The 23,051-nt window shown below is 41.7% G+C and overlaps 1 protein-coding gene, 2 long non-coding RNA genes and 1 other non-coding gene across 9 annotated transcripts; 3 read left to right on the top strand and 1 right to left on the bottom strand.

Annotated features, from left to right (window-relative positions):
* Positions 1-4,614: 4,614 nt before the first annotated feature.
* Positions 4,615-13,043, top strand: LOC115193928 (uncharacterized). Of its 2 annotated transcripts, XR_003878260.1 has the most exons (6): positions 4,615-4,710; positions 5,374-5,448; positions 6,447-6,561; positions 6,654-6,743; positions 12,353-12,466; positions 12,572-13,043. It is a non-coding gene; the product is annotated as an uncharacterized LOC115193928 (long non-coding RNA). The 2 variants fall into 2 exon arrangements; XR_003878259.1 differs by having other exon boundaries at positions 4,637-5,448.
* Positions 13,044-13,903: 860 nt separating this feature from the next.
* Positions 13,904-13,997, bottom strand: trnai-uau (transfer RNA isoleucine (anticodon UAU)). The gene is made up of 2 exons: positions 13,960-13,997; positions 13,904-13,939 (listed from the first exon to the last, which is right to left on the bottom strand). It is a non-coding gene; the product is annotated as a tRNA-Ile (tRNA).
* Positions 13,998-15,807: 1,810 nt separating this feature from the next.
* On the top strand, positions 15,808-16,985 carry LOC115193929 (uncharacterized). Its single transcript, XR_003878261.1, has 3 exons — positions 15,808-15,952; positions 16,670-16,737; positions 16,859-16,985. It is a non-coding gene; the product is annotated as an uncharacterized LOC115193929 (long non-coding RNA).
* A 1,334-nt stretch (positions 16,986-18,319) lies between these two features.
* haao (3-hydroxyanthranilate 3,4-dioxygenase) lies at positions 18,320-22,480 on the top strand. Of its 5 annotated transcripts, XM_029753079.1 has the most exons (6): positions 18,320-18,679; positions 20,619-20,715; positions 20,833-20,916; positions 21,242-21,362; positions 21,624-21,692; positions 21,850-22,480. In XM_029753079.1, the coding sequence occupies exons 1-6, from the start codon at positions 18,625-18,627 to the stop codon at positions 21,955-21,957; spliced, it is 534 nt and encodes a 177-aa protein (XP_029608939.1). In that variant the 5' UTR covers positions 18,320-18,624; the 3' UTR covers positions 21,958-22,480. The 5 variants fall into 5 exon arrangements, 3 of the variants coding, with proteins under 3 accessions (XP_029608939.1, XP_029608940.1, XP_029608938.1); XM_029753078.1 differs by lacking the exon at positions 18,320-18,679 and having other exon boundaries at positions 19,900-20,715; XR_003878258.1 differs by lacking the exons at positions 21,242-21,362; positions 21,850-22,480 and having other exon boundaries at positions 21,624-21,842.
* The last annotated feature ends 571 nt before the right edge of the window (positions 22,481-23,051 follow it).

Raw genomic sequence — 23,051 nt, 5'->3', positions numbered from 1 at the left:
AATACTGTATTTCTGAAAGTAAACAAATGTCTCAATTTACCCCACTCTCCCCTACAGCGAAGCCTAGTTATTCTGGCAGATTATTTTACTACATGCACTGGTGCTCCCAAATTCAAATTCCAAGTCACACAGCAAAATAACAATGAGCATATGTGATAAAAAATGGCCGCACTTTAGAGCCCTGCCCATGACTATGTTACTTCACTATAGTATTCTCAGTGTTGTTAGGGTTAAAGATGAGTCAGAGCCGAGAAAGTGATTTATTTTCCAATGAATGACAGTTTGGTCACCCCAGGGCAGATAAAGGAGGAGATAAAGGAACAGGCCCCACCACCACGCTCAAAAGCCCTTCACCTGCTGTTCATTCCCAAGTCTCACCACTATCTCACCCTTTCACAGGTCTTTTTTCACCGAAAAAGATAGAGCTTCTGTTTGACCCCCTAGATGCACCACACTTCTCCAAAGCATCATGCCTGATCAAGTGGTAAATGTCTGTTTTCCAACTGTGCTTTCTCTTTGATGTTGTAAATGTGTCTTTGTATAAAACATTATGTGCTGCTATTTTGGCCAGGTCGCTCTTAAAAAAATAGATTTTTAATCTCAAAGAGATTAACTTCGTAAAATAAAATTCTATACCGATATGATGACGAACCAAACCCGTACATGCGCTGCTAGGCCTACATCATGCCCCATTTTGTCGTCAGACTGAGGAAGGAGATTTTGAGAGGAATTTAGCTTTGATATATGGGCGACCTTGTGAAATCAATGCGACAGAACATCATCCAACAAGTACTGTTCCAACATGATACAACTGGAAAGGGAAAACCATGCGTGCCATTTCACTGGAACACATACCTGTGTCACAAAAGATGTGCACACAAGCAACTACATGAACAACACAAACACATCCAGTGTTTCACTACAGTCCTGTTCATCATTTAGCCAACACAATCCACACCAAATATGTCAGAGAAGAAACTCAGGCCTAATTTACCCCAAGGGCACATTTGAGTTGAGCGTGGAGTGAGGAGAGAAAAAAGAAAAATCTTAGAAGAAAAAAAGAAAAAACATTCCTGGAAATGTTTGGATAGACAAGCAAGTGTGTTGTGGTGATGATGGTGTGTTTGGCATGTCTCCATCAAAACCTGTCTATGCTAAACCGACAAGCTTTCATACAATACACTGTCTCCACAAATGGAGTGTGTGTGTGTGTGTGTGAGTGTGTGACTTAGGAGAAGGCCTATATGGGTAGAGAGCAGCAGATCGGCCTACGACTCCCAGAGTACAGTACAAGAACGTGTCTTAATGGGGTTACCCTGCATTCATAATCAAGTGATTATCAAACAAAACTACATATGACTGAAAAAATCAATTTCAACACCCCCCAACTGGTAACTAGCCTACTAGTAGGAAACTTGTCTATCATCCCTGAGCTCCGACTTCTCCCACATGCTGAACTCTAACGTCACCTACTAAGGAAATTACCTCGATAACCAGGTGTTAAATTGGGCCGGGTCCCGCTGGGTCCGGGTCCTGGCACCTATGATCCAAATGAGAGCCAGATGGAGCTGAGACCCATTTCCTTTGGTTATACAAAATTTGAATTATCTCATGAAAAATTGTTGTTTGTTTTATTCACCCAACAACACAAGTAAGCAACAGCAAAATCAGACAACCCCATAGTAGAATCGTTTACCTATTCAATTGGTCAGATTATCACATTCTACTGTATGTGAGAAAATGATATTAATTTCGAGTGCCGCACAGGAAGAGAAACATGCATGCATTGCAGCCTACAACATTCTTAATGCAGTCGCGGAAAAACACATTTGAAAGCAGTTTTGATGGCCACTGTTAAAAGAAGAGGATCACAGAACTTTCTAGTGTACACTTATTTCACAAATCCCCCAAATTTGGGAACCATTTTAGAACCTGAGTTTTTAGCAGCAGCATGGTTTATGCGCACGTAGCGTGTTACTAAATGTCACACGGGTCAGGTGTAACATGGAGACCTACATTATATTCACAGTACATGATCCTTGGCTAAGTGCCAGTAGAACTTTTTGTTTTGGGGGGGACATTCAAGCCTTCAGTATGTTGCTAACTAGCAACAAGATAATGCTTAGAGTTTGATCTAGCTAAATGCAGATGGGCAACCCTCAGCCTATTTATTTATAGCCAATATTCCTCATCAGTTGGGCTACAGCAGGTGGTAATGTTTATTGTTGATTAGCACACCTCCCTGATAACATGGACCAAAAAGTTATTGGGCTCAATTCTGGTGGTGGAAATTATATTTTAGACCATCTCACAGTCATTCGCCCCCCCCAAAAAAAGTGTAGATTCATTTGTCACCTGTAGTATGCTGTGATATGTGCTTTTGTCAGCATATATTGTTTAGGCTAATATTTTAAACTCCTTGAGTCCCACCGTATCGCCGGCGTGTTTTGGACTTCTAACCCCTTTTAAACATTTGCGCTACAGACTTTGGGGTTGTACCATTGAATTTGTCTATTTATTTTGCATCCATAGATACCAGCCGTTAGTCTGTGTGATCAACTGGGGCTAAGCTGGAGTGGTTTTTGTGAGACAAGGGCAGTCAATTATATAGTTCTTAGTCATTCAATTTGGGATGAGTGTGTCTTCTCACAAAAACGTCTGTAAAGTCCCAAACGGTTTGTGCTATATTATGACCGAACTATGAAAAACTGAGGCGCTCACAAACATGTAAATGTGATCTGTCTTGCTCTATGATGCTCAGAGTAGTTAAAAGATAAAGCGATCTTCTACATAGGTCATAGGAAATCCCAGGACATAGTGTCTATAATACTGTAATAAGCTCACATAGTTGCTGTCACAAACTCCAAACTACACACAGTTGTCACTGACTAGTTGGATATTAATTTCCTACCGAGCAAACCATTTCTGTTCTCCTAAATTAATTCTTATCAGGTTTTTGCTTGGCGAACCTTATTTTTTTGTTGTTGACATTTGTCAATAAACTCATGAATGCAAGTGTTTATGTCAAATTGTTTTGTGTAGTACTTGTAGGCCTGGTTTTCCTGAAAGTAAAATACTTAAATGGGATGCTAAATATAAGCAGTGAAAAAATATGCTATTTTTTTTCTGGGGTCCTCGGGCCTGATGTTAAATTGAAAAACTCCTCCATACAGCTACAGAGCTTGTGAGAGTCTTGAGGGTACTGGTTGGGAGAAGACTTTTAATTTTTGCAGTACAAGATGGACACGTTCATCGCCTGCTGTGACCTTGTTTCCATTGATCTCATGCTAATTTCATTTAGCGTTCAAGTGTTCCTGGGAGTGCACTAAATGGACAAAGGTTAAATCCCTCGACACCGAATGTTTTTTAAATCAGCTGTGTTCTTTCCGTCTAAGAGTCAATTAAATGAAACTTGGAGTCATTTAATTTGAGATGATGTCAAATCCTGAGTGTGTGTATTGGGGTCGGGAAGAGGAGGAGGGGGAGAGGGGAGGGGAGTGGAGGGGGAGGCCAGCTGCCAAAGCTCTCTCTGCTCAGCGCTCAGTTTTCTCTACCGTAAAATCTCTCTCCTCTATCATGTGTTACTTGTCTTCATAATGGATCCTTCCACTCACACATGGTTGTCTAAATGAATTAGGTGCTACCTAAATAACAGCTTATAGCCTATTCCTAAAGAGATATCTTATCAACTTTTTAACATGTCTATTTGTTTTACACGTTCTTCCCAGCAACATTTACATTTTACCATGTTTTCTATAGTGTAATGTATACTGTAGGATGTTTTCAACATTGAATCAGTATAGGAGAACGTTCTGATAAAGTTCAGGGAGCATTCTCAAACATGCGCACACAGACAAATCGGTATAGGACAACATTCTGACATTTAAAAGAAACTGTATTCATGTCAACAGAAAGGTTGCGAATGATGCATCAATCAAATGTGTCTAAATCATTCAACTAAAGAGAGGCGTTGCCAGTCACTACCAGCCACCAAGCCTCATTGATGTACTTAACTAGAGATGGTACACCCCACTCATAGCATGGACAACAGCGCCCCCGAGTGGAACTTGATACAGGTCATTACAAGCTGGCCAGAGAAGTATACTAAATACACCATTCTAATGTAATACTGGTAAATTACCTCAACAACAGTCACTCTCACCTTGTCCAAGTTCAAATGCAGTTAATTATCAAATACCATCCCCTCTAGTGAAGTTAAACTGCAAGTCTTATTACAGCTCAATGGATTTGTGTAGAAATTCAGTCATGCTGCCTCCTATATATAATGAGGGAACTACTTCAGCTCAGTTGATGAAATACTGTGTGAGTTAGAAACACACTTTTTACATTTACAGCTAAAAACGAGTAATATATTTGCAATTTATATTAGGCCTTAGAAAAGTCCTCCCACAAAATAATGTCACAAAAACAGAATAACTAGAAAATTGCTAGGCCTACACATTGAGGTGTGCTATAAGATAACTGGTACCCGCCCCTGCCCCCCGCGCGGCTAAACGGCCCTAAACAGTTTCCCATGCATTGTCAATGGGGTTTGTAAACCAACCCGGATGTAATATAATTCTGGCCACACGTTGACTCAGTGACGCTTCTCCACGCAGGACGTGGGAGGGGGAGGTACGCACATTCTGTAAACAGGAATAGGTGCATCACCGGTCACTGAGCTGGCAAGCTAAAGTTACTCACAGAAATGTACTTTCAGCCTGTTAATTATTTATCTTACGAAGTCAGCATGGCTTCACATAGTTCATTGCGTTTTTGACCTCGAGATTGTTGCTGGATAGATACTTTCATATCTAACATGCTGGCGATGCTAGCTAATGCTAACGGCGCTAGCTAATCTCATATCTGGATGCCTCACTCTAGTTCCCGAGAGAGCAGCATACTGATAAGTCAACTTTGCTTTCAAACTTTGTAATCATCTGTAAAGTTGTTTTACATGCAACCATACAAGCTAGATAGATCAATATTTTGTTAAAAAGCCTGATGTCATTCATTGGTTGTTTCTTTGGAGCTAGCTAAGCTATCACTATCTAGCTAGGTGGATAATAATGTAATGTACAGTTGGCTACAGTAACGTTACAGTATAATATAGCCTTGTTACAACTAGTTGGTCGATATGGGGTGTAGTAGGCTAGCGTCGTTATGTTCTTTTTGACTTGGTAAAATAAGCTAATGGTTGTGTGCACTCTCACTGGATAGAATTGTGTGGTTTGGTGGCATGTTTTCTAAAGAAAATAGACATATACAGTATATAATCAGCAATTTTCAATCAGATGAGATACACAGCGAACCCATATTGAAGTTCATTCATACATGTGGACACTAATTATTGTTAATATTCCAATTCTCTAGGCCCTCCATTCCCAAACCTGAAGCCCCCTGTCCCGAGCAGGAAAGACCAGGAAAAAGTGTTTAAAAGTGCTTAAGGTACAACTTCCTATTGAGGAAATATAAGACAACTCAATGTGACATTTAGATTTAGAGTTACTGACATGAATAGAAGCATACACAAGCAATCTATCAAATGTATTTTATAAAACCCATTTTACATCAGCAATTGTCACAACGTGCTTATACAGATACCCAGCCTATAACCCCAAAGAGCAAGCAATGCAGACGTAGAAGCGCAGTGGCTAGGAAAAACTCCCCAGAAAGGCAGGAACCTTGGAAGAAGGCTCTGAAGGGTGGCCAGTCCTCTTCTGGCTGTGCTGGTGGAGATTATAAAAGAGTACAGCTATTTAGCCAGATTATGACCAGCAGTGTCAAATAATAGAGGGTTATAGAGGGTGCAATAATTCAGCACCTCAGGAGTAAATGCCAGTTGGCTCTTCATAGCGGAGCATTTAGATGTTGAGACAGTAGGTCCGGTAGAGAGAGACAGGATCAAACAGCGGGTCTGGGACAAGTTAGTACCTCGGATGAGCCTTGAGCAGGTCAGGGTTCCATAGCTGCAGACAGAAACAGCAGAGACTGGATGAGCAGCACGACTTGGTGGACTGGAGACAGGGACAGCCAGGAGTCGTCAGGCCAGGTAGTCCTGAGGCATGGTCCTAGAGCTCTTCTTTGGGTCCAGCAGTTATACAATTTTAAAAACATTACAATACATTCACAACACATTAAGTGTGTGCCCTCAGGCCACTACTCTACTACCACATATCAACAACACAAAATCCTTGTGTACAGTATGTTATTGTGTGTATGCATGTGTCTCTTCACAGTCCCCGCTGTTCCATAAGGTGTTTTTTTTGTTCTACCTGTTTTTTTTTTTATCTAATTTTGCTGCTTCCATGAGTTACTTGATGTGGAATAGAGTTCCATGTAGTCATGGCTCTGTGTACTACTGTGCGCCTCCCATAGTCTGTTCTGTTGAGGTTAGTGTGTAGTCAAGGCTTTGTCATTAAAATTATATTGTGCCTATTTTTCAGATCTGCCAACCTGCTCGGTGGGTGACAGGTAACCGTCTTTCCACCAAGCTGTTCCAGGCCTGGAGTGGCTGGCTGGAACTTCCAGAGGCTTGTAGACCTGAAGCAGTGTGATGTGGTCCGTGTAATTATCAAACACACGTATATACATTCACTCACTCTGTTTTGTTGTATAATTATAACTTAAAAAATTGTTCCTCTCTCTTTTAGATCTAAAAGATCTATTAGCTCAACCACAGTCCTCACAGCTGCAGTCGTCTGCCCCTGCACCTGCTACACCGGCCACGACAGGTGATACAGGTAATTATCACATACATGTATACACACATGCACACTGTCCCTCACTTGGGGCTCTATTCATTCAGATCCGCTTTAGCCGACATCCACATAGCGGTTGTTTTGGCGGTGTCTGAGGTGGAACTGTGTTAGAGCTGTCAAATTCACAAGCGGCTCCTGGCATTATACCTAAAGCAGACATTGCCATTGGCTGCACGGAGTCGCATTAATGGAAATCTCATGCAGCCCTGTTTACAAGTTAGAACATTGCAATTTGAGATGTAATCTACATCGCGCTTAGGCTGATAGAAATCCTCATTATTTAGTTTAATGATTTTGAATTTGAGCGTCATTATTTCTATATAACCTACACTTTCTCGTTCTGAACTTGTAACATGAGTAGGGCGGGTGTGGTTTTGTGACAGTGATTAAGATCAGCTGCTCACTGATTTGACAGATCCAACACAGTTACACCTCAGACACCACCAAAACATCAGCTATGTGGGTGTCAGCTATTGCCGGTTAACACTTGATCTGATTGAATCTAGGCCTTACACTCATTCAGTCTGTTTAGTTGTATGATTACAGTGGCTTGCGAAAGTATTCACCCCCCTTGGCATTTTTCCTGTTTTGTTGCCTTACAACCTGGAATTAAAATAGATTTTGGGCGGGGGTTGATCATTTTTGATCAATATCTCTCTCATCATCACTCAATGTCTAGGTTTACCTCCACTGTATTCACATCCTACCATACCTTTGTCTGTACATTATACCTTGAAGCTATTTTATCGCCCCCAGAAACCTGCTCCTTTTAGTCTCTTTTCCGGACGTCCTAGACGACCAATTCTCAAAGCTTTTAGCCGTACCCTTATCCTACTCCTCCTCTGTTCCTCTGGCAATGTAGAGGTGAAGGCAGGCCCTGCAGTGCCTAGCTCCACTCCTATTCCCCAGGCGCTCTCTTTTGATGACTTCTGTAACCGTAATAGCCTTGGTTTCATGCATGTTAACATTAGAAGCCTCCTCCCTAAGTTTGTTTTATTCACTGATTTAGCACACTCTGCCAACCCGGATGTCCTAGCCGTGTCTGAATCCTGGCTTAGGAAGACCACCAAAAGCTCTGAAATCTCCATCCCTAACTACAACATTTTCAGACAAGATAGAATGGCCAAAGGGGGCGGTGTTGCAATCTACTCCAGAGATAGCCTGCAGAGTTCTGTCCTACTATCCAGGTTTGAACTTCTACTTTTAAAAATCCACCTCTCTAAAAACAAGTCTCTCACCGTTACTGCCTGCTATAGACCACCCTCTGCCCCCAGCTGTGCTCTGGACACCATATGTGAACTGATTGCCCCCATCTATCATCAGAGCTCATGCTGCTAAGTGACCTAAACTGGGACATGCTTAACAACCCAGCCATCCTACAATCTAAGCTTGATGCCCTCAATCTCACACAAATTATCAATGAACCTACCAGGTACCACCCCAAAGCCGTAAACACGGGCACCCTCATAGATATCATCCTAACCAACTTGCCGTCTAAATACACCTCTGCTGTTTTCAACCAAGATCTCAGCGATCACTGCCTCATTGCCTGCATCCGTAATGGGTCAGCGGTCAAACGACCTCCACTCATCACTGTCAAACGCTCCCTGAAACACTTCAGTGAGCAGGCCTTTCTAATCGACCTGGCCCAGGTATCCTGGAAGGATATTGACCTCATCCCGTCAGTAGAGGATGCCTGGTTATTTTTTTTTAAATGCCTTCCTCACCATCTTAAATAAGCATGCCCCGTTCAAGAAATTTAGAACCAGGAACAGATATAGCCCTTGGTTCTCTCCAGACCTGACTGCCCTTAACCAACACAAAAAGATTCTGTGGCGTTCTGCATTAGCATTGAACAGCCCCCGTGTTATGCAATTTTTCAGGGAAGTTAGAAACCAATATACACAGGCAGTTAGAAAAGCCAAGGCTAGCTTTTTCAAGCAGAAATTTGCTTCCTGCAACACAAACTCAAAAAAGTTCTGGGACACTGTAAAGTCCATGGAGAATAAGAGCACCTCCTCCCAGCTGCCCACTGCACTGAGGATAGGAAACTGTCACCACTGATAAATCTACTATAATTGAGGATTTCAATAAGCATTTTTCTACGGCTGGCCATGCTTTCCACCTGGCTACCCCTAGCCCGGTCAACAGCACTGCACCCCCCACAGCAACTCGCCCAAGCCTTCCCCATTTCTCCTTCTCCCAAATCCAGTCAGCTGATGTTCTGAAAGAGCTGCAAAATCTGGACCCCTACAAATCAGCCGGGCTAGACAATCTGGACCCTTTCTAAAATGATCTGCCGTAATTGTTGCAACCCCTATTACTAGCCTGTTCAACCTCTCTTTCGTGTCATCTGAGATTCCCAAAGATTGGAAAGCAGCTGCGACCATCCCCCTCTTCAAAGGGGGAGACACTCTTGACCCAAACTGCTACAGACCTATATCTATCCTACCCTGCCTTTCTAAGGTCTTCGAAAGCCAAGTCAACAAACAGATTACCGATCATTTCGAATCCCACCGCACCTTCTCCGCTATGCAATCTGGTTTCAGAGCTGGTCATGGGTGCACCTCAGCCACGCTCAAGGTCCTAAACGATATCTTAACCGCCGTCGATAAGAAACAATACTGTGCAGCCGTATTCATTGACCTGGCCAAGGCTTTTGACTCTGTCAATTACCACATCCTCATTGGCACTCAATAGCCTTGGTTTCTCAAATGATTGCCTCGCCTGGTTCACCAACTACTTCTCTGATAGAGTTCAGTATTTCAAATCAGAGGGCATGTTGTCCAGACCTCTGGCAGTCTCTATGGGGGTGCCACAGGGTTCAATTCCTGGGCCGACTCTCTTCTCTGTATACATCAATGATGTCGCTCTTGCTGCTGGTGAGTCTCTGATCCACCTCTACGCAGACGACACCATTCTGTATACTTCTGGCCCTTCTTTGGACGCTGTGTTAACAACCCTCCAGATGAGCTTCAATGCCATACAACTCTCCTTCTGTGGCCTCCAACTGCTCTTAAATACAAGTAAAACTAAATGCATGATCTTCAACTGATCACTGCCTGCACCTGCCCACTCGTCCAGCATCACTACTCTGGACAGTTCTGACTTAGAATATGTGGATAACTACAAATACCTAGGTGTCTGGTTAGACTGTAAACTCTCCTTCCAGACTCACATCAAACATCTCCAATCCAAAGTTAAATCTAGAATTGGCTTCCTATTTCGCAACAAAGCATCCTTCACTCATGCTGCCAAACATACCCTTGTAAAACTGACCATCCTACCTATCCTCGACTTCGGCGATGTCATTTACAAAATAGCCTCCAATACCCTACTCAATAAATTGGATGCAGTCTATCACAATGCCATCCGTTTTTGTCACCAAAGCCCCATATACTACCCACCACTGCGACCTGTACGCTCTCATTGGCTGGCCCTCGCTTCATACTCGTCGCCAAACCCACTGGCTCCAGGTCATCTACAAGACCCTGCTAGGTGAAGTCTCCCCTTATCTCAGCTCGCTGGTCACCATAGCAGCACCCACCTGTAGCACGCGCTCCAGCAGGTATATCTCTCTGGTCACCCCCAAAGCCAATTCCTCCTTCGGCCACCTCTCCTTCCAGTTCTCTGCTTCCAATGACTGGAACGAACTACAAAAATCTCTGAAACTGGAAACACTTATCTCCCTCACTAGCTTTAAGCACCAGCTGTCAGAGCGGCTCACAGATTACTGCACCTGTACATAGCCCAAACAACTACCTCTTCCCCTACTGTATTTATTTATTTTGCTCCTTTGCACCCCATTATTTCTATTTCTACTTTGCACTTTCTTCCACTGCAAATCTACCATTCCAGTGTTTTACTTGCTATATTGTATTTACTTCGCCACCATGGTCTTTTTTTGCCTTTACCTCCCTTATTTCACCTCATTTGCTCACATTGTATATAGACTTATTTTTCTACTGTATTATTGACTGTATGTTTGTTTTACTCCATGTGTAACTCTGTGTTGTTGTATGTGTCGAACTGCTTTGCTTTATCTTGACCAGGTCGCAATTGTAAATGAGAACTTGTTCTCAACTTGCCTACCTGGTTAAATAAAGGTGAAATAACATTTTAAAAAATCATTTACACAACATGCTAAATATTTGTTATTGTGAAACAAACAAGAAATAACACAAAAATACCAAAACTTGAGCGTGCATAACTAATCACCCCCGCAAAGTGAATACTTTGTAGAGCCACCTTTTGCAGCAACTACAACTGCAATTCTCTTGGGATATGTCTCTTGGCACATCTAGCCACTAGGATTTTTGCCCATTCTTCAAGGCAAAACTGCTCCAGCTCCATCAAGTTGGATGGGTTCCGCTGGTGTACAGCAATCTTTAAGTCATACCACAGATTCTCACTTGGATTGAGGTCTGGGCTTTGACTTAGACATTCCAAGACATTTAAATGTTTCCCCTTAAACCACTTGAGTGTTGCTTTAGCAGTATGCTTAGGGTCATAGTCCTGCTGGAAGGTGAACCTCCGTCCCAGTCTCAAATCTCTGGAAGACTGAAACAGGTTCCCCTCAAGAATTTCTCTGTATTAAGCGCCATCCTTCAATTCTGACCAGTTTCTCAGTCCATGCCGATGAAAAACATCCCCAGGTTCTCGGGGTGATGAGAGTTGTTGGGTTTGCGCCAGACAGCATTTTCCTTGATTGCCAAAAAGCTACATTTTAGTCTCATCTGACTAGAGTACCTTCTTCCATATGTTTGGGGAGTCTCCCACATGCCTTTTGGCGAACACCAAACGTGTTTGCTTATTTTTTTCTTTAAGCAATGTTTTTTTTTCTGGCCACTCTTCCATAAAGCCTAGCTCTGTGGAGTGTACGGCTTAAAGTGGTCCTATGGACAGATACTCCAATCTCCGCTGTGGAGCTTTGCAGCTCCTTCGGGGGTTATCTTTGGTCTCTTTGTTGCCTCTCTGATTAATGCCCTTCTTGCCTGGTCCGTGAGTTTTGGTGGGCGGCCCTCTCTTGGCAGGTTTGTTTTGGTGCCATATTCTTAAAAAAATATATATCATGGATTTAATGGTGCTCAGTGGGATGTTCAAAGTTTAGGATATTTATTTATAACCCAACCCTGATCTGTACTTCTCCACTACTTTGTCCCTGACCTGTTTGGAGAGCTCCTTGGTCTTCATGGTGCCCCTTGCTTAGTGGTGTTGCAGACTCTGGGGCCTTTCGGAACAGGTGCATATATACTGAAATCATGTGACACTTAGATTGCACACAGGTGGACTTTATTTAACTAATTATATGACTTCTGAAGGTGATTGGTTGCACCAGATCTTATTTAGGGGGTGAAAAAAAAGCATGCGCCACTTTTCCGTTTTTCTTTCGTTTTTTTTAAACAGGTTATTTTTTTCATTTCACTTTACCAATTTGGACTATTTTGTTTATGTCCATCACATGAAATCCAAATAAAATCCATTTAAATTACAGGTTGTAATGCAACACAATAGAAAAAACGCCAAGGGGGATGAATACTTTTGCAAGGCACTGTATTGTCAGTTAAGAAAATTGTGCCTCTCTCTTTTAGATCTGCCACCCCAAGCAGTTCAGCTGCAGTCACAGCAGTCCTCTGCTGCACCAGTTCCTACTACACTGGCCGTGAAGGGAGAAACCTTTTTGTACGATACCCAGATGGATACAGGTCATTCAGAATTCGATTGTATATGCTCAGTCACACCAACAGATGTACACGCAGACATGTTGTTGAGCTATATACTTACTGTCACTTTGTGCATCTCTCTTTCAGATCTGCCATGCACTCCACCACTGCCCGACAGCCTCACCTAGAAGTGCATACACTGGGCCTATCAAGACTGACAAAGCAGAGATGGGTGGCTGACAAGGGAAAATAAAACAACATGCACTCACACATATTATCCACAATGTAAATAAGTTGGAATTACTTGTTTATTTAATGTTTGGTCCATTTTATTTTAGGATTGGAGATATCTACTCTTTCATATCCATTCTCAATATCTACATAATTACTCTAAATATCTATCAAATCAAAGTGTGATTGATAATATTGTAAAAGACTATGGCTTAATGTTTACAGTTTGAGGAAATTCTGTGTGCTTTTTTTTCTGAGTTGATATACATGTCTCCCTATCACACGCACACATTAGACCCAGTGTAAATACATTGTAATAACTTGTTTATTTTATGTATGCTACATTTTATTTGAGTAAAATATCTGCAATAAACTACAATCAGTTAAAGCAATGTCTTTGGTTTATTGGATATTTCTCTGAATACAATGTGTGACCAGAAGGAAGTTGGCAGACCTGCAACCCTTGTGTAGGTTGTCATCTGGAGCTGAAAAATAGGGAGGAGAGGAAGAGTGCAGTTTAAAGGTTTATCATTAATAACTGACACAATTCTATAATGAATACATATTAGAATAATAATACATAGTAGAGTGACCAATAGTTACTGTATTGTGATTGATTGTTTTATTTACTCAATCAAGTAGTGTCCCAAGGGGGGATCGAACCGTGTCTCAAAAGCAGCAGAAAAAGTCAAATAAGGTCACCAAAATGTCCGTTACGGCTATACACGACTGGCCCCCGCGATGGGAGTGTGGACAATAGCTATTTTGTTTTATGTCTTCATTTCGAAGCACGCATGGATGTGAATGTGATCATCACTCACCCAAATACCCCTGTGTACGTGCCTTGATCAGCGCAACATAAAACAGCAGGAATATATGTTAATGATAACATGTAGCTAAGAAATAGCATATAGCTAAGACATGACAAATCGTGATTAAATCGAATCAAATTGTATTGGTAACATATACGTGGTTAGCTGATGTTATTGCAAGTGTAGCGAAATGCTTGTGCTTCTAGATCCCACAGTGCAGCAATATCTAACAAGTAATATCTAGGCTACTCTACCTACATTTTTATATCTACTAGGTTTAGGCTAGAAAATATGTTAGCGAAAAAAGTCCCTACCTGATATCATCTTTGTCAGTCACTGACAGTTTAGGTAGGTACTGAGCGGCTGGTTCACGTATTCAATGTTATCTCAAGTTCAACGGCTAATACCTATCACTCTTCTGCAGCAGTAAAAATACTGCTCCAGGTGAGGCTCGAACTCACAACCTCGGCATAGCTCTACAATGTACTGTCATATAAGTACCGCGCGCTAACCGATTGCGCCACTGGAGCTCCACTATTACGGCTCAGCAATAGAGATTATGAGCAGTCTAAACCGGATGCTATCGTCTCTTTTTTTTAAATCGGTAATTATATTGTCTTTTATGTGTTACAACACAACCAGAACTATACAGCAACACCCATAGAAACCGATCAAGACCCGACTAAGCTTTAATAAATTACTGATTTGCCGAATCAGTCGTTTGCGTTGTTTGAACATAGCTAACTAGCTTGCTAACGTTAGTTCGCCTGAATTGCTCACTGGATGGATAGAGAGCTGTCCGTTGTCGAGTCTATTGTGACTAAATTGTATTTTCCTATATTGGCCGTGTGTATTTGACAGTTAATCTGGAAAGTCATATTATACTGTGTGGTTGTAGTATGAATATTCATTTCATAACAAGTTGCTAATGCTTTCTGTGAAATCCTGGCCGCTACATGGTCGTTACTAGTTACCACAGCCACAAAGTTATGGCTAAACCCCACATAGTTCTACAGTTTATGTTCCTAACCGTAACCCTGCTAACATGAATTCTAGCCCTAACCTTAAATTAAGGAACAATGTCAGCATTGCTGGTTTGGCAAAAAAAGGTAGGTGTATAAAACAGTATCTTGCAGGATTCAACAGTTGGAATTGTAAGAGTTGTTGCCCTGTCCCTTTCTCTGTGATCGTCATTCTACTTGAATCCAGAAAGAACAAAACCCTTTCATTAAATATATACATCAAAATGTGCAAAGTTAAGGACAAAGACCCAAAAGATCCATATCAAATTAAATATTTCTCTTGATCAAATAAAACAAGCACTTTTTGTGCAGTATTAATTTGCCATCCTTACAAACCACTTAATGTAAATGTACATTACTGTATTGTACATAGGCTGGTCATTTAGATTTGTACCTGTGGACTTTTGATCACCATAAAGACAATGCACAATACAGTAATTGATTGAGTACATTGACACATCAACTGGTTTGTGATGTGATGATGTGGATCAGTTGGTAGTAGAGAATGATGACTTCAACTCTTGGGTTGGGGGTTCAATTCCCATGGGGGACCAGTATGCAATGCTTGCACTCACTACTGTAAGTTGCTTTGGATAAGGGTGTCTACTAAATTGTAAAATGACTGAGTAGACTACTTCAGTTTTCACATAGAAATAAGTTGTATTTGCAAAGTATTTCAAGAAACTGGAAAATAAATATCAAGCCAGTATTTTTATATTCCACAAGTATTAACAGATTAACTGGTTTGCACAGATAATTATCAGACTGAAGTTACACATGCTGGTAAACACTCAAATACATTTAGTTTAACTTTTTTTTCCTGCAGCACCCCCACCCCAAAACTACTTCTATGTTGACTAAACATGTTCTTTCTCTTCAGGCTACCCTCTATAACATGATGCAGTTTTGCCTGTGTATAATAATCTATTTTCGCAAAGAGTTCATTGTTTTATTGTAGTATGGTTATGTTAACATTGTAAACTGAATGAAAAATACTGCTAGTCTAGACATGTATGGTAGGGCTAGTGTATTGGAGGATCACAATTCAACATGTCAACAACCGTACTTGACAACATGAATTCAGATCATTATCATCTATCCACTAACTTTAGCAATCATCTGTCTTGTATCTGGATGGATTGAATGGAAGAATCATGGATGAATAGATGGAGGGAGAGAGGGAGGGAGGAATGGAAACGTAACATATGTAACAGCCATCTTTAACATATGCTTGGGAGATAAATCTGTCACATGACCTTCCTCTCCAAGGAGGCAGTTAAGCTAAAACTAATCTGATTTCACAAATGCATGTCTAGACTGAGCTCCCAGCAGACTGTGGCTCCTGCCAAGCTCCAGGATATCGACAGAGAGGGGATGTAGTGTGGAGAGATGGAGCTCATTAACTTCTTCAGGATCGGTGGGACGGTTGAGCTAACGTAGGCTAATGCGATTAGCATGAGGTTGTAAGTAACAAGAACATTTCCCAGAACATAGACATATCTGATATTGGCAGAAAGATAAAATTCTTGTTTTTCTAACTGCACTGTCCAATTTACAGTAGCTATTACAGTGAAAGAATCCCATGCTATTGTTTGAGGGCAGTGCACAGTTTTGAACATGAAAAGTTATTAATAAACATATTAGGCACATTTGGGCAATCTTGAGACAACATTTTGAATAGAAATGCAATGGTTCATTGGATCAGTCTAAAACTTTGCACATACAATGCTGTCATCTAGTGGCCAATATATAAATTGCACCTGGGCTGGAATAATACATTATGGCCTTTCTCTTGCATTTCAAAGATGATGGTACAAAAAAATACAAAAAACGGTTGTTTTTTTCTTTGTATTATCTTTTACCAGATCTAATGTGTTATATTCTCCTACATTCCTTTCACATTTCCACAAACTTCAAAGTGTTTCCTTTCAAATGGTACCAAGAAAATGCATATCCTTGCTTCAGGGCCTGAGCTACAGGCAGTTAGATTTGGGTATGTCATTTTAGGCCAAAATTTTAAAAAGGGGGCCGATCCTTAAGAGGGAAAGGGGCCGATCCTTAACAAATTGATGGGAAAGGAAAATGTGAGAAACTGCTCTTTAGTCCACCTGGGGCTTGATTAGAGAGTGTGAAGATGATGATGACGATGATGTCATATTGCCCTGCTCTTCCCATGACAGACCCTTCTCTATTGGCCACGAGAGACTGGGGGGATGAGAAGAGAAACTGATTTGTGGATATGCAACTGGTATGTGTCTTCCCCGCGCATGAATGACCCGATCACCATTTTTCAGCTACTTAGCCGTTAATGCTACTTTGCTCACATTTTTCTCTCTCTTTCTACCTCTCACCCTTTCCTCCTCCCTCAGGAGAGGTCTTCTATGACTTTAGCCAAGATTCCCTCTGTCTACAGGAGAGTCTGATCATTCGTGGACACAGCCAGTGAGTCAGTTTTCTTTAGAATACAGGAATTAGCTAGTGTATGAGAAAGTAAAAGAGAGAAATAATCAAGTATATTGTTTATTTCTTAGTTAACAGTGGAGGTGGGCTGTGGGGGTTGCCCTATTCATCTTACAGAGCCCTGACCTCTGATGTCATCACCCTGGTTGTGTGTCGTCAATCTAGACCCAGACAGTAAGAGCTGATAGTAGTAAGTCCTATGCACCTTTTAGATCAAATCAAAATCAAATCAAATTGTATTTGTCACATGCTTCAAAAACAACAGGTGTATACTAACAGTGTAATGCTTACTTAAGGGCCATTCACAACAATGCAGAGAGAAAAATTGAAACATAACACAAATAAATACACAATGAGTAAAGATAACTTGGCTATATACACAGGGTACCAGTACAGAGTCGATGTGCAGGGATACAAGGTAATTGAGGTAGATATGTACAGATAGGTAAGGGTAAAGCGACTAGGCAACAGGATAGATAATGAGAAGTAGCAGCAGCGTATGTGATGAGTCAAAAGAGTTAGTGCAAAAGGGGGTCAATGCAGATAGTCCTGGTAGCTATTTGCTTAACTATTTAGCAGTCTTATGGCTTGGGGGAAGATGCCGTTCAGAGTTCCAGACTTGGTGCATCAGTACTGCTTGTCGTAAAGTAGCAGAGAGAACAGTCTATGGGTGGCGTGAGTCTTTGACAATTATAAGGGCCTTCCTCTGACACCGCCTGGTATACCAGTCCTGGATGGCAGGGACCTTGGCTCCAGTGATGTACTGGACCGTACACACTATCCTCTGTAGCGTCGTGCGGTTGGATGCCAAGCAGTTGCCATACCAAGTGGGGATGCAGCCAGTCAAGATGCTCTCAATGGTGCAGCTGTAGACCTTTTTGAGTATCTGAGGGCCCATGACAAATCTTTTCAGCCTCCTGAGGGGGAAGAGGCGTTGTCGTGCCTTTTTCACAACTGTTTTGGTGTGTGTGGACCATGCTAATTCCTTAGCGATGTAGACACAGAGGAACTCTCGACCCGGTCCACTACAGCCCCGTCAATGTGAATGGGGGTGTGCTCGGCCCTCTGTTTACTGTAGTCCACGATCAGCTCCTTTGTCTTGCTGATGTTGCGATAAGTGGTAAGTGGTAAAAGAAGGGGATTTTAAGGTGATGAACTCAGCCAATAAAACAGTAGGCTATTGGTTCAAACATAGAGTACAGTCTATTTAAAATGTTTATTAAAACATAAAAAAACATGCAACTCATTTAACTGTACCTTTTATAATATACATTGCTTATTCATGTACCTTCTATCAGACTGCAGAGACTGCAGTGCTAATTTGAATGTGATTCCTGCTTCCCTCCTACTCATTAACATGTGCACCCCTCGTCCCCTCATCACTTTACTCCATCACTTTACTGACAAGTGTTTCCGCTTTGGTTTTATATGACCGCCCACACCGCTGTCACTAGTTTTCTTATTGTGGGAATGTAAGCAACCTTTCACCTTTCACACCGGACTCCTCCCCTCGTTATCCCACTTCTGTATTTTGGACTCTCAGTCTCTCTGAAACCCCCCCAGAAAACACACAGAACTAAGTGATTCAATACACAAAGAGTTATTTTTTTCAGTTACAATTTTCACATCACTTTGCAATAATGAGTGGGAAACCACTTCTTGTGAACGTAGACAAATGGATTGCAGAGAATGGAAAAGGCCTTTCTACCACCGGTGTGCAACAAACTCATGTGAGTAGCAGCCTGGGCTAGTTTCGTTTATGGACATAGTTATAGTTTCAGTTTTAGTTGCACGCTGTGGTGTCACTAGATTAAACAAACTATAACTTCTAAAGTCTTCATATAAAGTGTTCATAAGCACAGCATAGCTGCTTCACAAATCATCTATAAGATGTATATAAAGCATCTGTTGTTATTTTAAAATGGGACCATGCTGTTATCATGTTGAGCTGTACAAAAAAGTACTGTTTACCCCCCCTGACTATCTTTAGTAGTCAAATAGTAATGATTCATGCTACACTGGCAAAGATTGACAAAGGTAATGAATGTGAGCAAAGTGAATGCTTTCATATTTCCTTTCTCCGCTGGGCATTTTTGTCAGCTGAACGTCATGTTTGTTGGAGGTCCCAACACCAGAAATGATTAGCATGTAGAGGAAAGGGAGGAGGTAAGAGAAAAGGCCAGCATTCACCTATGACATTGACCAAATACTGTGGCAAAGGATTGAGGGATGTTCTTGATTTTTGTGTGCCCATTGGCTAAACTTCTGACTTGAGTTGATGTAAGAAGGTTAGGCACGTGGGTCTGGAAAGATACTACTGTGGCTGACTGATTGCTAACTAACTAGCGTGGTAATGTCCTTGCATCAGTTGCTTACTTTCAGATAGGGACATTGCACAGGAATGATATCTCAAGCACTTGCAGACAATGGGCATTCAAACGACAAAGAGATATTATGTATGCGATATAAGACTTATAAGACTTATTTGTGCTATGTAAAGACTTTATACAATGAGTGTACAAAACATTAGGAACATCTTCCTAATATTGACTTAGAATAGCCTCAATTCATTGGGGTATGGACTACAAGGTGTCAAAAGCATTCCACAGGGATGCTGGCTGTTGACCCCAATTCTTCTCATAGTTGTGTCAAGTTGGCTGGATGTCCTTTGGGTGCTGAACCATTCTTGATACACACGTGAAACTGTTGAGTGTGAAAAACCCAGCAGCGTTGCAGTTCTTGACACACTCAAACCGATGCGCCTGGCACCTTCTACCATAACCCGTTCAAAGGCACTTAAATCTTTTGTCTAGTCCATTCACCCTCTGAATGGCACACATACACAATCCATGTCTCAACTGTTTCAATGCTTAAAAATCCTTCTATAACCCGTCTCCTCCCCTTCATCTACTCTGATTTGAAGTGGATTTAACAGGTAACATCAATAAGGGATCATAGCTTTCACCTGGATTCACCTGGTCAGTCTATGTTATGGAAAGAGCAGGTGTTCTTAATGTTTTGTCTACTCAGTGTATTTACAAAGCAGAGAGGATTGTACTTGCATTTTCAAGACCATCATCTAGCCACTGGAGGTCAGCATAATCACATTCATAGCTTAGTGAGCACTTGAATGTGATGCGAAGCCGAAGATATCCTCCATATGATGTATCTGTGTTTTTTCTAGTCTGTTGTCATTGCCTTTCACTGTCATGTCCTCTTCCTGTATTGTTTTGTGCAGCTCTACTAGGCGAAAGGGGACATATGTCTGAAGGTGGTAGAGAATTATAAACATAAATGTAACTTGGCAAGTCAGTTAAGAACAGATTCTTATTTACAATGACAGCCTACTCCGGCCAAATCTAGAAAACGCTGGGCCAATTGTGTGGGACTCCCAATCACAGCCGGATGTGATACAGCCAGGATTCAAACCAGGGAGTTTAGTGACACCTCTTGCACTGAGATGCAGTGCATTAGACCGCTGCACCACTCAGGAGCTTGTGCATATCCACAAGGCACCGTTTGAGAGAAACAACATTTATTTCAAGCTTCTCTTGCCAAGCCTACTGTTTAACATAAGTGATCGTGCCATAAAAACTATGCAGATTTTTTTAGGTTTGCATTTGTGTCACACACACCCCATGTTCTCCTGTGTCCATATCTGGTCCTCAGACATTTCTGCTCCCAGCTCGGATCCCCCACTCCCCCCAGAGACTGTGGGGCTGGTGTTGGAGAGAAGGAGGCTTCATTCAAAGACAGACTGTTTAAGGTTCCAGCATGTCTTCTTCTTACACACATCACACCTCACATCCCCTTGACCCCCTACGAGAGAGATAGAGAGAGAGAGAGAGAGAGTGTAGTAAATCATGCCTCTTCGTGGTTTCAGGTACTGTGTGGATGACACCACAGACATTTTGAGAGGGGTTTACTGTGAAAACCTGAGGACCCAGCTGGTGCCAGTGATTCAAAAGTGAGACGCATGTCATTGATTTTAGTCCGGCATTAAACAGAACACTTTTTTTTGTGAACATTAGCGCTCAGCAGGGAATACTCAGCGGATGATGTGGTTCGCAGTTTTTTTTTTGCGTCAGAGCAGCACAGATCAGGCAAGTTAAACCCAGGTGACTCCCCCTCTAACAAAGTGACAAAGGGAAAGGTGGGCTTCAATAGGTGTTGCACACTACTTTTATTTTTGTGTGGTTTTACATCTGGTTTGTGGATATTTTGCTGTGCAAGTGTATCCCACTACACGAGAACCCTGTTGGCCCATGTGCTATCATTTTCTGTCTGTCTAGAGGAGGACTTCAGACAGCCTCAGACAGCCTTCCACTTCAGAGACTGAGTGGAAAAACAGCGTCCCTCCCTGGTCCAGCTGACACCCCATCTACATGTTCGGGGGCCCAGTTTGAGACGGAGGTGACCCTGGAATATCCCAATGATGACTTAGCTATTTGTTGACCTTTTACGTTCATGGAAACCTTTCAAAGCGACCAACAACCAGTCTAGACTGAGCTCCCCACTGATTTAAACTCATGACTTGCTAATATTGAAAGTTACAGTAAGTTGCTCACTAGTGTAGTAGGAGGGAAGTGAGCTATAAGTCTGGTTTACCAGACTAGTGAGTGTAAAGATGATGATGATGGTGGTGCTGATGTTACTTGTACTACTCTTTGACAGACCATGCTGTATGGGCTCGGGCAGTCAGAGGTTTGTAAACGAGTAACTGATGTCTGGTTATGGCAGCAGGTACAGTATCACTAATCTATTCGAGAATTTGCACTTCTGTCACGTCATCATGCCTTCACTATTTATTTAAATGTGCGGTATTTCTCTCTTCATTTCACTCACTCTGCTCCCATCTGTCTATTTGCACTTTCTCTCTCACCCTCTCTTCCTCTCTCAGGAGGGATTCCCCCCCCCCCCCCCCCCCCCCCCCCATGTGACTCTGGATGGCCAAGAGTTCCCTCAGTCCACAGGAGACAGTCTACTCATTCCGGGACATAGCCAGTGAGGGGGATGATGACTGTGGCAATAAGAAAAGGAAACGGAAGATAGAGTGGATATGTGCACGTTTGTGAATTGCCCCAATAAATAATGGCTTTAGAGAAAGAATGTTGAATTCAAGTAACACAAGAAGAAAGAGGCTGTCACTCATACAGTAGATGCTATTATTTTGTGGTGTTGCTAGAGGAATCTGTTTGAATATCTGTTTGTATGATTCCGATGCGGCCGGTACCAGTGGAGGGGAGAATGTCCCTGTTTTGTCACTCAAAACCCAGGGAGGAAATGCGCATGACCTCTGACGAGCCCACTCTCTGCTGTGACGCACAAGGAAAAAGAAGGGTCAGCGAAAGAGATTGCATGTTCTTTTGCTACAGAGAGCATGATTGTAACCCTGAGTCATAAATTATGTTAAAGATTAACACTCTGTAATGCACTCAAAGATAAGATTTGGGTAGGCATTGAGTAAAACAGGAAGTCAAAATAACTGTAATAGACCATCTTGACAAATAAACATGATTAACGCAACAATATATTTTCATGCTTTCGGAATTAAACCATTTCATGAACACCTAAATCATTGTTGATATGTATTCAAACTGAATTGTACATTTGTACAATTTGTACAAGTGTTCATAAATAAATGCAAATATGGTATGTGATCTCTTATTTGTTAACACACCAAATGGTTTCGTTAGCACTTCCCAGCAGTCAGGATGGTTGAATGAGGAAGTTCACACGTAATACTTCCCTTCATGTAAACAACCCACTGAAGCATAACTTTTATCTTCCATTGATGCAATGCTGCATTAGATTCATTTAACAACATACATTTAACCAAGTTAAACCCAGAGTTCAGAATAACTCCTTTAATTTCTCTGTAGTCCAAACCTGATGTATGTAAGATAGCAGAACAAAATAGAAATCAGCAATTCACTAAACGTTCGTCTAGATATTCGATGGACCTACTAATTAAAAACCTTTTTGTTAATACGAAGCCTTTGATCCTTAGGATGTTTGAACAGTACTTCGGTTGTTCAACTGAATGTGGTGTGTGGGTTTGTGACAGTGGCCCTACAGTAGATTCTCTTCCCAGCACAGTGT

This window comes from Salmo trutta, chromosome 5 (genome assembly GCF_901001165.1).
Source record: "Salmo trutta chromosome 5, fSalTru1.1, whole genome shotgun sequence".
Taxonomy (NCBI): Eukaryota; Metazoa; Chordata; class Actinopteri; order Salmoniformes; family Salmonidae; genus Salmo; species Salmo trutta.
The sequence above is the reverse complement of the archived record's forward strand: the minus strand, read 5'-3'. Positions and strand labels throughout refer to the sequence as shown.

Bases quoted from the DNA above. Each gene is read 5' to 3' on its own strand.
- haao (XM_029753078.1), top strand. From the start codon at position 20,546: ATGCAGATTTTTTTAGGTTTGCATTTGTGTCACACACACCCCATGTTC. The intron at 21,363-21,623 runs GTGACCCTGGAA...ACTCTTTGACAG, and splicing joins GGGCCCAGTTTGAGACGGAG to ACCATGCTGTATGGGCTCGG. The intron at 21,693-21,849 runs GTACAGTATCAC...TTCCTCTCTCAG, and splicing joins ATGTCTGGTTATGGCAGCAG to GAGGGATTCCCCCCCCCCCC.